This window comes from Coffea arabica, chromosome 7c (genome assembly GCF_036785885.1).
Source record: "Coffea arabica cultivar ET-39 chromosome 7c, Coffea Arabica ET-39 HiFi, whole genome shotgun sequence".
NCBI classification, from domain to species: domain Eukaryota; kingdom Viridiplantae; phylum Streptophyta; class Magnoliopsida; order Gentianales; family Rubiaceae; genus Coffea; species Coffea arabica.
This window is the reverse complement of record NC_092322.1, coordinates 40,094,868-40,111,138: the sequence shown is the minus strand read 5'-3', so window position 1 is coordinate 40,111,138 and position 16,271 is coordinate 40,094,868. Positions and strand designations below refer to the sequence as shown.

At 39.4% G+C, this 16,271-nt stretch overlaps 2 protein-coding genes across 2 annotated transcripts; both read left to right on the top strand.

Annotated features, from left to right (window-relative positions):
• Nucleotides 1-983: 983 nt before the first annotated feature.
• Nucleotides 984-4,661, top strand: LOC113699927 (uncharacterized). Its single transcript, XM_027220274.2, has one exon. It carries the CDS (start codon nucleotides 984-986, stop codon nucleotides 4,659-4,661), a length of 3,678 nt encoding a protein of 1,225 aa, XP_027076075.2.
• An 8-nt stretch (nucleotides 4,662-4,669) lies between these two features.
• LOC140010719 (uncharacterized) lies at nucleotides 4,670-5,032 on the top strand. Its single transcript, XM_072058043.1, has one exon. The coding sequence runs from the start codon at nucleotides 4,670-4,672 to the stop codon at nucleotides 5,030-5,032; it is 363 nt and encodes a 120-aa protein (XP_071914144.1).
• Nucleotides 5,033-16,271: the final 11,239 nt, after the last annotated feature.

Here is a 16,271-nt window from a genome sequence, read left to right as displayed (position 1 = left end):
GGTGGTTCCGCTGTGGCTTCAATTACCAAAGCTCCCGCTGCATTTTTTCAATAAGGAGGTGATTTTCCAGATTGCTTCTATGGTGGGTAACCCTTTGTTGGTTGATGCGGCTACCCTTGCGGTGTCAAGACCAAGTGTGGCACGGGTGTGTGTTGAGATGGATTTGTTGCGGTTGACTCCGTCGCGGGTTTGGATTGGCAATGGAAATCATACTGGTTTTTGGCAAGAGCTGGTGGTTGAGAACCTTCCAAGGTACTGCTCACATTGTTTCCGCCAAGGTCACGATGTGGAGATTTGTCATGTTTTAAAGCCCGAATTGAGAGGAACCTCTGGTCAACATGCCAAGACTACTGGGCCTGATGGGCCTTCCGAGGATAATACAAAAAACCCAGCAAGGTTGATACAAGATGCTGCAGCGATTGATGGGGCAAAGGGAGAAGTTAATAGGGCTGTGGCTAGCAAAGAGTTAGTTGCTCATGATCAGTCACCAGGTGGTACATCTCACGAGCCTGAGCAAGAGGACCAGGTGCACCAGTCCTCTGATACTATAGCAGCACAGCATGAGAGGAAAACGGAGGAGGAATGTGGGGCGGTGGCTGTCGAAGGTATCGAGGTGGTGCTGGGACATGAGAAAGGAGAGGAAGGTTCTGAGATTGCAGGGAGTGCGCTGCCCGCGAGGGTGGTCGTGTGTTCTGCTGAGGGACAAATTGATGACATACAGGATTCTCAAAGAAGGGTAGGTACCCTCTCCCCTAGGGGCAAGGACCTTGTCCGACAGGAGAAGTCATCACTACAGACCCGGCATTTGGAGCCGGTGTCACGTGGTCTCCGAGCTGGTCTCCCGTCAGATAGAACACTACGCTCTATGGTTAGTTCTTCATCAAATTCTTTTTCTGTCCTTTCTGATGATTAAGTTTCTTTTTTGGAATATAAGAGGGGTAGCTCGTGCTCCTAATTTAAGACGATTAAGGAAACTTATTAAAATGTATGATCTTCAATTGGTGGTTGTTGTTGAACCTAAATTGAGGGTGGAGTCAATCACTAATATTAGAATTAAATTGGGGATGGATTGTTGCTTGTTCAATCTTTCGGGTTCTGTTTGGATTTTCTATCGGTCGTTGTTTACGTGTCAGATTACAGGGGAGTCTCCCCAACATCTAACTATTAGAGTTAAATCTCATATTTTTCAAGACTTCATTACTTTATCTTGTATACATGCGAAGTGTACGGAGCAGGAAAGAGAAAATTTGTGGAATGCACTTTTGGGGGATAAACCCGACTTCAACCCTTGGTTTTTGATGGGAGATTTCAATGTGGTCATAAATACCGAGGAGAAGAGGGGTGGATTGCCATTTAGACCGTCGGAGGGATCAGATTTTTTGAATTTCATGACGATGGCCGGTGTCTGTGATGCGGGATTCTCTGGTTCAAGATATACCTGGTGTAATAACCGTTCGGGAAGGGCGCGGATATGGAAACGTCTGGACCGCTTACTTCTATGCGGGCGTGCTTTAGAGCTTCCATACCAAATCATGGTGCAACATTTAGGACGTGACCCGTCGGATCATGCTCCATTACTTTTGTCGGTGGATACGAAACTAGATAACAAACCCAAGCCGTTCCGTTTCTTAAACATCTGGACTACTCATCCTGGTTTACTGGGGGTTATCAAGGATTGTTGGGCTCAACCAGTCAATGGTTCTCCTTTGCAAGTATTGGCCTTGAAGTTGAGGAATGTTAAAAATGCCCTCAAGCAATGGTCTAGAACGACATTTGGGGATATTTTTCAGGGAGCATGTGATGCCGAACGTATGGTAACAGAGGCTGAAACAGCATACGACCTGGATCCTACTGAGCAACGGCGGAGCGAGTTACATCATGCTCGGGCTCGGTTACGCCGAGCGCTTATAGTTGAAGAGGGTTTTTGGAGACAAAAGGCGCGGGTAAGGTTGCTCTCGGACGGAGATAGGAACACCAAATATTTTCATTCCTTGGTCACGGAAAGGAGGCATAGGGCAGTAATTCATCGGATCAAAGATACCGCTGGAGAGTGGATCGATGGGGAATGCCAGATTGGGGAAGCAGCAGTGGGTTTCTTTAAGGAGTTTTTCACAGCAGAGGGGGGCCTTCCTTGCCTTACTGGTCTGCAGATCATACCGAAATTGATAACGGATCAAGAAAACTCACGGTTAACGGACATTCCATCTCTTACAGAAGTTAAAGACATAGTCTTTGCTATGGACGGAGAGAGCGCAGCAGGGCCGGACGGGTTTACAGGGAAATTCTTTACCTTTGCTTGGGAGGTAGTGGCTTTGGATATATACCGTGCGGTTATCAGCTTTTTCTGCGGCGCTGAACTACCTAGGAGTATCACGGCTACTTCAATTGTGTTGTTACCCAAAGTGGAGAACCCCCAAGATTTCAAGCAATTTCGGCCAATCAGTCTATGTAACTTCACTAACAAAATCATTTCCAAACTATTATCGACAAGATTGGCGATAATATTACCCTGGATTATATCTCCACAGCAAAGTGGGTTTGTCCAAGGGAGGCAGATTACAGATAATTTCTTGTTAGCCCAGGAGTTAGCAGCGGATATTAAAAAATCAAATCGGGGTGGCAACGTGGTCATCAAGTTAGATATGATGAAGGCTTATGATAGAGTCTCATGGCCCTTTCTACTACAGGTGTTACGGTATTTCGGGTTCAGTGAAACTTGGATAGACATGATATGGCGCTTAATATCGAATGTTTGGTTCTCGGTGCTTGTAAATGGCGGTTCACACGGCTTTTTCAAATCTTCACGGGGTTTACGGCAAGGAGATCCCATTTCACCAGCCTTATTCGTTATTGGAGCTGAGTTGTTGTCTCGAGCCCTCAACAAGCTATCCACACAGACAGGATTTATTCCGTTTAAAGTGCCTCCTCATTGTCCTATAATTACGCATTTGGCATTCGCCGATGACGTGATTATCTTTTCTAGTGGCGGCAGGTCATCCCTACATTTGATTAAACGAGTTCTGGAAGATTATAGTGAGGCATCAGGTCAGCGGCTCAACCCTCAGAAGAGTTGTTTCCTTACTCATCCACGCTCACCAGCTCAGAGGACAGCGGTTGTTAACCAGGTATTGGGATATAATAGAAGAGTATTTCCGATACGGTACCTTGGTTGTCCCTTATATGCCGGAAGGAGTAAGACGATTTACTATACGGATACATATAATGCGGTGGCGAATCGCATTTTGTCTTGGAAGAACCAAATTTTATCGTCAGGGGGCAGGGTGGTATTGATTCAGAGCGTGTTAGCCTCTATGCCAATTCATTTGCTGGCAGCCGCGTCCCCTCCAAAAGGGATGTTGATGGCCTTAGAGAAATTGTTTGCCAAGTTCTTGTGGGGATCCTTGAATTTGGGGAACAAGTACCATTGGTTCAGTTGGGCAGATCTGTGTCGGCCGAAGGATGAAGGGGGTGTAGGCCTGCGGGGGTTGAAGCAGGTCTACGACTCATTTTCCATTAAACTCTGGTGGAAATTCCGGCAACAGCAATCATTATGGGCAAAGTTTATGCTCCAAAAGTATTGTGCAGGGCAGCACCCTTGTCTTGCTGATATTGGTCATCGGGGATGCCAGGCTTGGAGGAGGATGGTCACAATGCAGCGTTTTGGGGAGGAGAATATTACTTGGATAGTTCGTGAGGGTGCTTTGGATTTTTGGCATGACAATTGGATGGGGTCAGGAGCGCTTTGCAACAAGGTGGATATCTTCCATGATCATTCCGTGGTTGATTTTGTAGATAGACGGGTCTGGAATGTAGGCATGCTCCATCAATTCTTAGATGGAGAACTGGTTAGGCAGGTTCTGGAGATTGATCCTCCTTCCGGTAGGGGCAATGACAGAATGGTGTGGGCATTGACGAACTCGGGTGTTTTTTCCACTGCATCGGCTTACTCATTGATCAGTCATTCAAATGACACCTCTTGGCTTTTTGCCCGTATATGGCAGCAAGGTCTTCCAGTCAAGATCTCTTTTTTTATGTTACGACTACTACAGGGGAGGCTCCCTCTTATGGATCGACTAAAGAGGTTTGGGGTCTATGGCCCATCTAAATGCTTCTGTTGTCAGAACCCTCATGAGGAGGATTTGAATCATGTATTTTGCTCAGGAGAAGGGGCACGATCGGTCTGGCGTCACTTCGAGAGTACTGCTGGTGAATTTAGTGGGGTGCATACGACACGTCACATGGTGTGGTCTTGTTGGGTAAGGAGGGGAACTAATGACCGTGTAAAATTTTTACAAAATATACTTCCTTCGGTAGTATGCTGGGTTTTGTGGAAAAGAAGGAATGAAGGGGTGTTTGAAGATCGGAAGATGAGGATAAGGGATACGGTGACTTGGATTGTTCAGCTTCTTCATGATTTTCTTCAATCACGGTTCCCGGGGGTGCAGTGTTCTGCTCCTACATGGGAAGGGTTACTTCTCGAGTTGGGTAATCATCAAAGGCGGATGATTATTAAGCCAGTTTATTGGGTAACTCCGTGTGGAGGTTATAAGTTGAACTCAGATGGATGCTCTCGGGGAAACCCAGGAAGGAGTGGGGGGGTGGACTTGTGCGAGACAGTCGAGGAAATTTTGTATTTGGATACGCGGAGCCCTTCGGAGTGATAACTAGCATGCAAGCAGAACTTCGAGCGTTGTTATGGGGAGTTAGACATTGTGTGATTCGAGGGTACTTGGAGTTACACTTAGAGGCTGACTCTCTCACCCTGGTTCAGATTGTTCAAGGGACCAGTGCGTGTCCTTGGCGTCTACAGAGAGATATGGATGAGTTGATGATTTTCAAGCAGTCTTTCCAATCCATCACACACTGCTACAGAGAAGCAAACACACCGGCGGATCATCTGGCAAATTTTGGTGCTGATGCTTGCGCAGGTCATGTGTTTAATACATTTTCAGATTTACCACAATTGGTCAGGGGGGCTATTAGATTAGATCGATTAGGACTTCCTACGTTTCGTACACGGTGTCTGGCATGAATGGGAATAAGAAGCAAAAAAGACCAATGCAGGTGAAAGTGACAAGATTAACCGCTGAGCTTCAAGGATCAACATTCAGATTCACTGGAAGACATCCTAATATGGACAACGGAAGATTTAATCTTAGTATCAGATTTTAAGTGCTTAATCCTTCGCTATATTGTATATTTATTGTCAAATTGTGGTTTGATGGCAGGGAGTTTCGTCCTTTTATAAGGGGAAACTCTGCCGAAATTTTTATAAAATAATAAAATTTTATGGAAAAAAAAAAACTAATTCATACATACTCTTGTGGTTATGAAATTAGCTACAAGTTAATTACCTCTATGAAATTACATGAAATGAATCACTAAAACTACATAGGTGCACCTCTACTCTCGTGAGTGTATTCCCTAGGTTTAACACTCCTTGAACTAGTGTTAAATCTCAATATTCATTGAAGAAACAACACATTTAGATAATCACAATTAATGGTACCAAATTAATCATGATTTAAAGAACTAAAGTGCTAAATAACTTGCTTAAAATAATAGCATCAAATAGCTAAATAATAAACATTAACAATCATAGAAAGTTCAACCAAACCCAAGGCATAAACTTTAGAAACACATAATAAACATAAAATCCAAAACTTGTCTATTAACTAAATTTGGAATCAAGTACAAAAGATAAAGAGTTAGAAAGGAAAAGTTACCCTTGTCACATGAGCTCTTTCCTTGCCTTCTTCATCCTCCAACCTCTTCTTCATCTAGCTAATAAACTAGAAGGATGAACTAACTAGCTAAACTATCCTATACTAAACTAACCTAACACTTAAGAAAATGTAAGAACTACATTTTTTGGTATTTCTTGCACTCTCCAAGCTCTCCTTAATCTTGAAAGTCCATGGCTATTTATAGATGATTTAGTCAAGAAATGAGGCTTCAAACATCACTTTTACAGCTACAAAGTTATTGTCACACGTCCATCAATAGCTATGAATTATTGGAGGAGAAAATAAGTTGTGCAGGTGGAGAGCAGCCTTTTCTAACCATAATCTGGCCACAAATCCGTTCAGAATCCGGTCGGATTGCTCCCCTGCCATTCTTAGCAATTTCTGTCCAGTCTTCAATGTTGCCCCAATTCTGCCTCAACTTCAACTGAACTTTACTTGATGATAGAAGCTAAATTAACTCTTGACCAAAACTTGAAACTGAGTCCTTTTAGTTAGCTTTCCAATGCATCAAGAATCACCTCATTTGGATTTGTGTAGGCTGAGAAATGACTGAAATACCCTTGACTGGTCAGACCCTTGTTTCAGCTTCGACCAATAGAAATTGGCTACTGTAATTCGGCTTTTTGACCTAGAAAATATTCAAACTGGATTTTGATGTCTTCATAAGCTTTGTAGATCTATCTCTTATTTTCAAAATAGTTCAAGAATCATTTCAATCCGATCATTGTAACTCAATTTATAGCCGAAATACAAAGATGTGTCAAAGCTGTCAACTTCCTTTTCATCCAAATGAAGTATATCTCCAACTCCTACACAAATTATGGACAAAATACAAGTAAAAAATGATAAAAATCTTATTTAATCACTTAAGAGCATTTTACTCCAATTATAGCCAAAATGATCCTTTTCCTTGCTGCAATATTGCCAAAGTGACTAAAAATAACATAAAATGTCATACAAATATAGCGTAAATTAGTCACTTGTCAGTTTGTATCGGGGAGCTTATTTTTGCAATTCAATCAAGCAGCTTAACTCGAACACGCAGTAGCTCGATCAACTACTTGACTCGAGCTCGGTCAATGCCGAGTTCGAGTCGTGTTTGTGCTATTCGATTGAGATTTCGAGTCAAGTTCAAGTATATATATTATATACTCGAGAACTCATCGAACACTATCGAGTACTCAGTGTAATATTTAATTAATATATTAAAAATAATTAAATTATTTTTAGGTTGAACCTTAGCAATATTTATGATCCTAACCCTTTCTTGAGTTTGAGTACTTGAGCTCAATATCAAACTCGCCAACTTCTTGAGCTCTATCGAGTCAAGCTCAAATCTTCCCAATATTATGCCGATCCGAGATCGAGCTTTGCTCAAACAACTTGCTCAAACTTGAGCTCGAGTTCGAGTGCTACTATTAGTCATCGAGTTCGAGCTCGAGTATGGCGAGCTCGATTCGACTCGATATCAACCCTACGCGAGCCCTTCTTTTTCTTTTTCTTTTTTTAATACTAAAACAAGTTGGATATTGCGTATAATTAGGCATGTTAATGAGTAGAGTTTGAGTTGAATCCATTTCATTTAGACTCGAGCTTAATGAATTTACTGATACTCAGATCTAACTCAGATCCTAATGAATTTGGAAAAGAAAATTTAGATTCAGATCCTTCTAGATTTGGTCAACTAAATTGGCATCCATGGATATTTTTTAAAATATGTAACTAAAAGTTAAATTCATAAATCAAAACATATGAAATTCAAAGAGAGCGGAATTACAATCCAGTTAGTATTTACAAAAAATAGAATCAACATTCAGGAGTGTTGCTTTCAAAAAATCATGAACGGAAAAAGTATGAAGTCTTATCAAATAATTCTATGTACTCGAAAATATTAATGTTTATCCAATATTGAAACTTGCATATATTTATACGTCCAAATTTTCTCACATAAACTTTTGGGTCCGAGTAGGTCTCGATTTGGATATGGACATGAATTGTATAAAACCAGATTTTATCTAGAACCACAAGTATTTCACGAGATGTAGATCTAGGTAGGGTCCACTTTGAAAATTCAAAATCCTAACTCAAGAAAAACAACACAGGATATGGGTTAGATTTGAGTAATGCCCAAATCACTGACATGCTTACATGTAATGTTGCAAAATAATTGTTAGTCTACACTTAAAGATTTATAAAGAGAAAATAAAAGGTATTGACTTTTGATATATAAGCGCACATTATTAAGTTTCTCAAGAAAATAAGGTTTTATCCAGGAATTAAGAATTTTTTCCTTTTCTTCAATATTTTCCAAAAACTTCACTAGTACATTCCTATACTTGACTATGGGATCCTTTTTTGAAAGATCCTCCAAAAAAGAAAATCCTTCTAATCATGATCAACAAGAGATTTCTTTTCCCATTCTTCATTTAGTTTTCTAAAGTAGTGCCATATAAATTTCAATAGTCAAATAATTTTCTTTTGATTTTAATATTTCATTAATCTAGAAAATTAAAAGAAGTGTAATTCAATGAAATATATATTTGTAAACTAGACTAGAGGGAAGTCCCACGCGAAGCGTGGGGATTGATACCTGTGGTGTGGTCAAATAACTTAACAGTATTTGATAACTTGATATCAAGTGGAACACACTTACATATTCCTTAAGCTTTCTATTGTCATAATTAGCATTGCATTTTTCTGGTGCTTGGCTAGATTCTTTTATTGAGCAATAACGGCACGGTTCCCTATTTTCCTTTTTAATGTCTAATACAAATGGAAACTCATGGTGTTATCATATGTATCATTTTCCTCTAAGTTTAATCTTTCAAACAAAATTAGGTTGTTCAATCAGGAACACTCACCATTGTTTTATTTAGTAGTTTTAACAAAATGAACATGAATTTTTAATACTTTACGCGTATTTTCTGTTGTTCCAATCGTACTTTATCTTTTTCTTCTACTGATAACAATACATATCTTTTTCTTGCCTTTTGATTCCCAAATTACTTTTTAGCATTAAGTTTTTCAATATTGTTTGTTTGATCCATCCTAAATTTCAACCCACAAGCCCTAAACTTAAACATAGAAAATTTATACATAGCATTTGTTTGTTTGACTACTACAACTAAGAACCATTATCTCGATCAATACATGCATCTACAAATAATTAGAGAGGAAATTAATTTTCCTCATTACAAACACTAACTTGTATCAAACAATTATCAGGTCTATGAAATTCAATACAAAAATAAGAAAGCATGTAAATATAGCTATTTATCTATTCAAATGGCAATTTCTATTCACACACAACAACTCAGTCACTTAACTATTGAACCAATAAATTGCATCAACTACAAGATAATTTTCAAAGTGGAATAATCATTCACACACTTGTTCATTTAAGCACATGATTCAAACGGATCAAGTATAATTGTAATCATATTTAATCAATAAATGACATGCATCAAGTGGAAATGTAGAGTTACCTTGTACCTTCAGTAGTAAAGTCCAATCTAAGAGTAAAATCTCTCCACACTTCGTCCGCTTGCAATAGCAAGCACAAAGGCTTATTCAGGATTTTGTAGAATGGAAGCTATGCAACTCATAGACCAGAAAGCAAGAGCAAAATTGAGCATACCTCTACAAACCCAACTTTGGTATTGTGCAAACCTTCTTAATCCACAATTTTGTACCTTAACAATAGCCATTATTGTAACCTACGTTACAAATTGATGAGCAAATGTTGAAGAAAATTGGAGGTCTTGCGTTACTCTTGTAACATTTATTCCAAATGATTCTTTACCTCTCACACTTTAATGGCCTCATCAATGTGCTACAATTACTAATTCAAATAAGTGCCATTTGTTGCAAGAGTTGAATTAATGGTTCTTGAGCTTGAATGATGAAGAAGACGAAACTTTCTACCGTTACAATTCAAGCATTCATTTTTAGCCTTACTGCACCAATATTATCTTAAATGCATTTAATTTGCATAATCAATTCAGCTAAACATACTTGAGGGGAGTTAATTTCGCTTTTCTACCCACTTTGCTAAATCAATGGCAAAGTAGCCAAACCATTAGCCACCAAAGGGTACAATAGGTAAACCATGCAAAATTAGGCAACAAAAACTTGTGCATTTTGCTTAATCAATACTGTTATATTTTTACCATTACCAAAATGCCCCTACAAATGTTAGATGAAAATCACCCAAGAGTCATACAACAACTCCTTTTTATATATATATAGGAAACTCAATGTTCATACTATAATTAGTCTCAAATATATTAAAAGGGATAATTTCATAAACCTCACTTGAGGTTTTCATCAATTTCACTTGATACCCTTGAAGTTTTAAAAATATTACTAGCCTTCCCTATTTTCAAATTGTTGTAACATTCTCAAACTAATTTAAATTATATGATTAAAATAGTATGTTTAGGACAGCGAAAATTATTTCCTTTCAATGTTGTCCTCTTGTTGTCCATTTGTTGTGGTTCCTTAGTTATAATGACAAATCAATTTAAAATCCTTTAACACTTAAAAACTTGATGGATGTGTTTTTTAATGAAAAATTATAAGTTTGGTGTTGAGACATCCTTTAACAAATCTTATCTACAATTTGGAGACAAAATTTAAAATTGACAAATTACACATAATCAACAATGCATATAATATCTATTTAAAATATTGTAAAGAAGTTGTTATCCAAAATCTTGGCTGATAGAGTGGTTGGTGTCTTGCCAAGGATTATTTTCCCCTAGCAGACAAGTTTTGTGAAGGGCCAGAATATAACAGAAAATTACTTGCTAGCTCAAGAGATCGTGTCGGGTATAGGAAAAAAATCTAGAGGTGGCAATATTATCCTGAAGTTAGATATGTCTAAAGCTTATGATAGAGTATCTTGGTCCCATATTATTGGTGTTCTGCGGAAGTTTGGCTTCGGGGAGCGAGTCATAGATCTGGTATGGCGGTTATTGTCTAACATCTGGTTCTCGGTCATTATTAATGGGTCTTCACATGGTTTCTTTAAATCTACAAGAGGTTTACGGCAGGGTGATCTATTATCGCTGGCGCTATTTATTATAGGTGCTGAGGTTATGTCAAGAGGTTTGAATAGTCTCATGATCAAATCGGATTTCTTGGGATTCAAAGTCTCACATGGGTGCCCTTCTATAACTCATTTGGCGTTTGCGGATGATTTGCTTATATTTGCGAATGGCTCCTTCTCCTCTTTGAAGGACATTATGCGGGTATTAGGAATGTATCAAAGATGCTCGGGGCAACTGATAAATGTTCAAAAAAGTTGTTTTTTGGTTCACGCAGCATTGTCACCGACCAGAAGAAAGGTGATTGAATGTGTCACCAAATTTGCTTGGCAGTCCTTCCCTATACGTTATTTAGGGTTTCCGCTATTATTTGGGAGGTGTAAATTGGCTTATTTTGGGGAAGTGTGTCAGTTTATTCTAGGAAGGATTTTGTCATGGAAATCAAAGCTACTGTCATCTGGAGGCAACATAATTTTAATCAAGCATGTGCTGGCATCAATGCCAGTGCATTTGTTGTCAGCTGTTGTGATACCTGCTGCGGTTTTTAACATTATAGAAAAGGCCTGCTCGGCATTCCTCTGGCGTCTACATCTGAAGAGTCAAAGTTTCATTGGATACGGTGGTCTCAACTTTGCTATCCTGTTGACGAAGGGGGCGTGAGATTCAAGAAACTTACGGACATTATACAGCTTTCTCTTGTAAACTATGGTGGAGCTTCTGAACGCGATCGTCGTTGTCGGCGACTTTCATACAAGCAAAGTACTGCAGAATGATCCACCCTTTGTGAGGACCCGCAAATTTCCTACATTTTTCCTCAAAAATGCCTTTTATTTGAAAATTATTATTTATTAAGGCCCCCTACCTCATTATTTCACACTAAGTGTAAATAAACCTAGAAAATAAGGTTTTATGCTTTGGTTTCAAGTTTTGAGCAAAATTAGGGTTTTTCGATTTTTCCGCCGGATGAATTTTCGGTACTGGCCGAGGATCAATTTGATGATTAAAAGTGACTTTTAAGTGAGAAATAATATGTAAGTAGTAGCAATGATATAAGGTTAGTGAATGGGAGGTAAAAACCCTAGTACGTGAGTTTTTAAGAAAAACGGCGCGAACCGGCGGGTCCCGCGCATTACCGATTGAACGCACCGCTTGACCACCATTTTTCTTACCCAACAAGTTGTTGACTTTTGCACATAATATCTTCTCTCTTGGCAGCATGTTGACCGAAAATTGGTGGCTAAGAAAGGCAAGAAAGAAAGAGAAAAAGAAAGGGTGGTGGTGGTGACAAGTGTCACCACCTCATGGCTTCTTACCCAAGACCATTACCATCCATATAACCTCAACACTTAGCCAATTCTTCCTCATTTCTGCTGGAGCTGGCCGAGAGCATCAAGGAGGAAAAACTCCAAGGGAAATCTTTCATTTCATCTCCAAATCCAACAAATAAGTGAGGAATCGAGCGAAGTAAACCGATTAAACTTGCTTTCTAGTGACTAGCTAGTGAGTGGTGGTGTGATTCTTGAAGGGGAGAGCTTGTGCTACTCTTGGTGACTTTTATTCAAGGTAAGAGAGTTTATCTCTCCAAGTTTTACATCTAATCTTGTTAAATTAAGTTTAGTAGGTGATTATAGTGGTGAGATTATGGATGATTAGCATGATTTAGAGGTTTTCCCCAATTTATTTGATGAACTAGGGTTTCTGATTTTCTGCTCAATGTGATGTATGATGCATGAATGTTGTAATTAAGGTTATATAAGGTTGTTTAGTGGTGATTAGAACCAGAAATTTGAGGAAATTACACTTAGAGCTAAAAATTCCAGATTTCTGGAAAATTTCCCAAGCATTCTGTCCGAAATTGTACCTATATGTTAGAGGCCGAATTGGCCTTTGGTCAAAGAAGGAAAGTTGTATAGAATGGTGTTTTATAGGTGCCTATAAAATTTCAGCTCAATCGGAGCAACGCAGAACGTGAAAAGTCCAAAATACCCCTACTGTTTTAAGAATTTCCCAGCAGTCCGTTTCTTCAGTTCAGTCCAGTTTATCACGATTTTTGACCAGGATCCATTCTGATTTAGCTCTGGGCCAAAATATAAAAGTTGTAGTGTTCTGAAGTAGCTTTAAAATGCCTCAAAGAAAACCTGATTCGGACTTGTGTACACTGAGTTAGGTCCGTTACAGCATAATGCATTTAAACTGCCGGTGAATTGGTTTCTGGTTTAGTAATCTGAGATTTTGACTAAGTTACATTAGGAAATGGACTAAGTGACCTTCATGAATGTTGTAGCTTTGTGTCTTAGCTTCGAAAGGGCATAGGTTTCGTCTTAATCCGATAAGCGTAGCCTCGGATGTGTTATTACCGCATTTGTACGTCAAATCTGTCTTGTGCCACATTGAATTTCTGCACTTGTACTTGAGGCGATTCTTGTTGTTATAATATTGTGAGCCTATAGAACGGCTCTTGACATAAATTGCTTATTTGTATGATGTTGGGATGTTGTTGAAGGAAAATATTGAAGCCTAAATGGCTGGAAATTAGGTAAACACAAAGGGCATGCTGCCCAAATTTTTACTCGAGGTCTAGAAAACTATCTTTGCGACTTGAGTGAAGGTTAAGTGATTATCACTTGAACTATCGAGGACCTTTGCCACTTGTTTATCGAGGGTTATATGTTAGGACTTGGCCAAACTTGTACCCTTAGGAAAACGATATGAATCACTACGAAACCGTTTTACTTGCACTTTTGACTCAAGAGTCATATTCAAGCAAAAATGTTATCAAATTTTCCAGTTTAAAGAGCGAGCAACTATTTCACGACTCTTCTCAAGTGAATTTCAATTTCTTGATTCTTATCGAACGAAACGCTTAAGTTTCGAACCTTGGTTGATTTCAAAGTTCTCAAGTAAAGTTTTATCGCAGATTTGGACTCCCAACCCGGAGTACCACCTCGACGCGAAAACTAGAAGCACTATTGTGGTGAGTGCTTCCAAATATCCGATTGTACTTGATATGTGTACTCCCTACTTGACTTGCGTGATTACATGACAATGAATGAAAGGGCAAGGGTGTACTTTATCGCACTTGCCCTAATATGACCTGTTCTTGCTATTGATCATACTTGACTTGTTGTACATGTACTTGAATTGTATCTTGCCTGGAATTCCAGAAACCCTGTGGCTAGTTAATCGAGTCGAGCCGGCAAGGGCCTGGTCGATTAGATAACAAACCCTGGGTCACTTGTAATGTCGAGTGGAGTGTTATCTCCTCGACTAACGGTATACTCCAGTATTACCACCCATGTTTCGTATGGCGTGCGGGCCCGGAATAGGGGGTTGATCGGTGGACGGAAATTGGCGTGTAGCGGAGTTTATTTGGACTTGGAATTACTTGAAAGTTGACGGAGTGTCGACTACCACTTGACCAAGCTGGAATTGAGCCGTAACATGAATACCGTATCCTTATATGTGAATGTGCATCTAATACTACTTGACTAGCTGAAGTACTATTTCCTTGATTTGACTTGTTTGCTCGCCATTTCACTTTTATTTTGCTATAACTTGGTTGCTGACCAATTTGATATTTGGGAATTTCACTGAGCTTTGGCTCACCCCGTTAGTTTGTTTTCCTTACAGGGGTACGGGTGACGCGAGAGACTTGTAAAAGACTAGTGTAGCCGTTTGTTTTGACTTTTGACTTTTTGGTCTTGTACTCGCGCTATTCCTCGAACGAAACATGTTGTACTTGGATTGTATACGATTTGAACTAGTTTAGTGTATTAAGACTTTGAAACTCGATTCCTATCAATGTAAATTATAAGTCTGAATCGTGAATATTATTTATGGTGCATGGTTGTGTATTTATGATTCGATTGAGATAGTGAATGAGTCCTGGCGAGAGCTGGGCAGGCGGTCCGCCGAACCCTTTGGTACGCCTTAGGGAGAGGTGGGGTCGTCACAGGTGGTATCAGAGCTTAGGCTTGAATTGATCTGGATAGTTTGAGTGCTTGACTTGATAGGCTAGGGTTTTATTATCGAGTTTAGCCTTAGCCTTGTTTTGTGCTTGATGTGTACTTACCTTTGCAATGTTATTTGCAAACTTAGGTGATGGCAGACACTGACTCTTCTGGGGGTGCTGGACCGTCCCAGCCTGCACCTACTGACATACCGACCGAGATACCTACTGAGGTGCTTGAGGTGCCTACTGTGACGCCCCGAGGCAGAAGAAAAGGGAAAAATTTCTGGTGAATAGAGTTTTGTGGGAAAATCCGGCCAGAAGCCGTGCAAATTCCTTATATTTTTCTTAAAATTCCCTTTTCTTTGACAAATACCACTTTATAATGGCCATACTACTCAATCACCCCACAATAAGTGCCAATGAACCTAGAGAATAGGATTTTTCACTTCGGTTTCAAATTGAGCAAAATTAGGTTTTCTCGATTTTCTCGCCGGATGAATTTTCGGTATGGAGCAAGGATTAAATTTGGTGAATAAAAGTGACTTTTAAGTGAGAAATAATATGTGATTAGGAGAAATGAAATAAAGTTAGTGAATGGGAAGTAAAAACCCTAGTACAGGTGTTTTTAAGGAAAACGGCGCGAACCGACGGGTCCCGCGCATTACCGATTGAACGCACCGCTTGACCACCATTTTTCTTACCCAACAAGTTGTTGACTTTTGCACATAATATCTTCTCTCTTGGCAGCATGTTGACCGAAAATTGGTGGCTAAGAAAGGAAAGAAAGAAAGAGAAAAACTCCATCCATTTAACTCCAATACTTAGCATTTTCTCTTCATTTTCTGCTGCTAAGAGCCGAGAGAGAGAGAGAGTAAGAACAAGAGAGGAAAAACAAAACTCTTCTCCATTTCTTCTTCAATCCACCAACAAAGTGCGAAATCAAACAAAGTAAACCGATTAAACCTACTCTTGAGTGATTAGCTAGTGTTTGGTGGTGAAATTTTGGAAAGAGAAGGCTTGGGCTACCCTTGGAGAACTCAAATCAAGGTAAGAGGATGATATCTCTCTAACTTTCTCTTTCAATCATGGTTAAAGTAAGCTTAGTAGCTTGATTGGTGGTGGATTCATGGATGCTAGCATGTGTAGAAGTTTTCCCCAATTTAATTGATGAACTAGGGCTGTGGAATTTCTGCCCAACTTGATGTGTGATACTTGTATGTTACCATTGAGGTTTTATAAGGTGTTTTGGGAGTGATTGGAGTGAGAAATTAGGGAAAATTTCACTAGAAACTACAAATTCCAGATTTCTGGAAAATTCTTGATCATTTCTGTCCGAATTGGTAACTATGTGTTAGAGGCCGAATTGGCCTTGGGTCAAAGAAGGAAAGTTGTAGGAAATGATGTTTTATAGGTGCCTATAAAATTTCAGCTCAATCGGAGCAACGCAGAACGTGAAAAGTCCAAAATACCCCTACTGTTTTAAGAATTTCCCAGCAGTCCGTTTCTTCAGTTCAGTCCAGTTTA

Excerpts from the sequence above, each read along its gene's own strand:
- LOC113699927 (XM_027220274.2), top strand. The coding sequence starts at position 984 with ATGTATGATCTTCAATTGGTGGTTGTTGTTGAACCTAAATTGAGGGTG.
- LOC140010719 (XM_072058043.1), top strand. The coding sequence starts at position 4,670 with ATGCAAGCAGAACTTCGAGCGTTGTTATGGGGAGTTAGACATTGTGTG.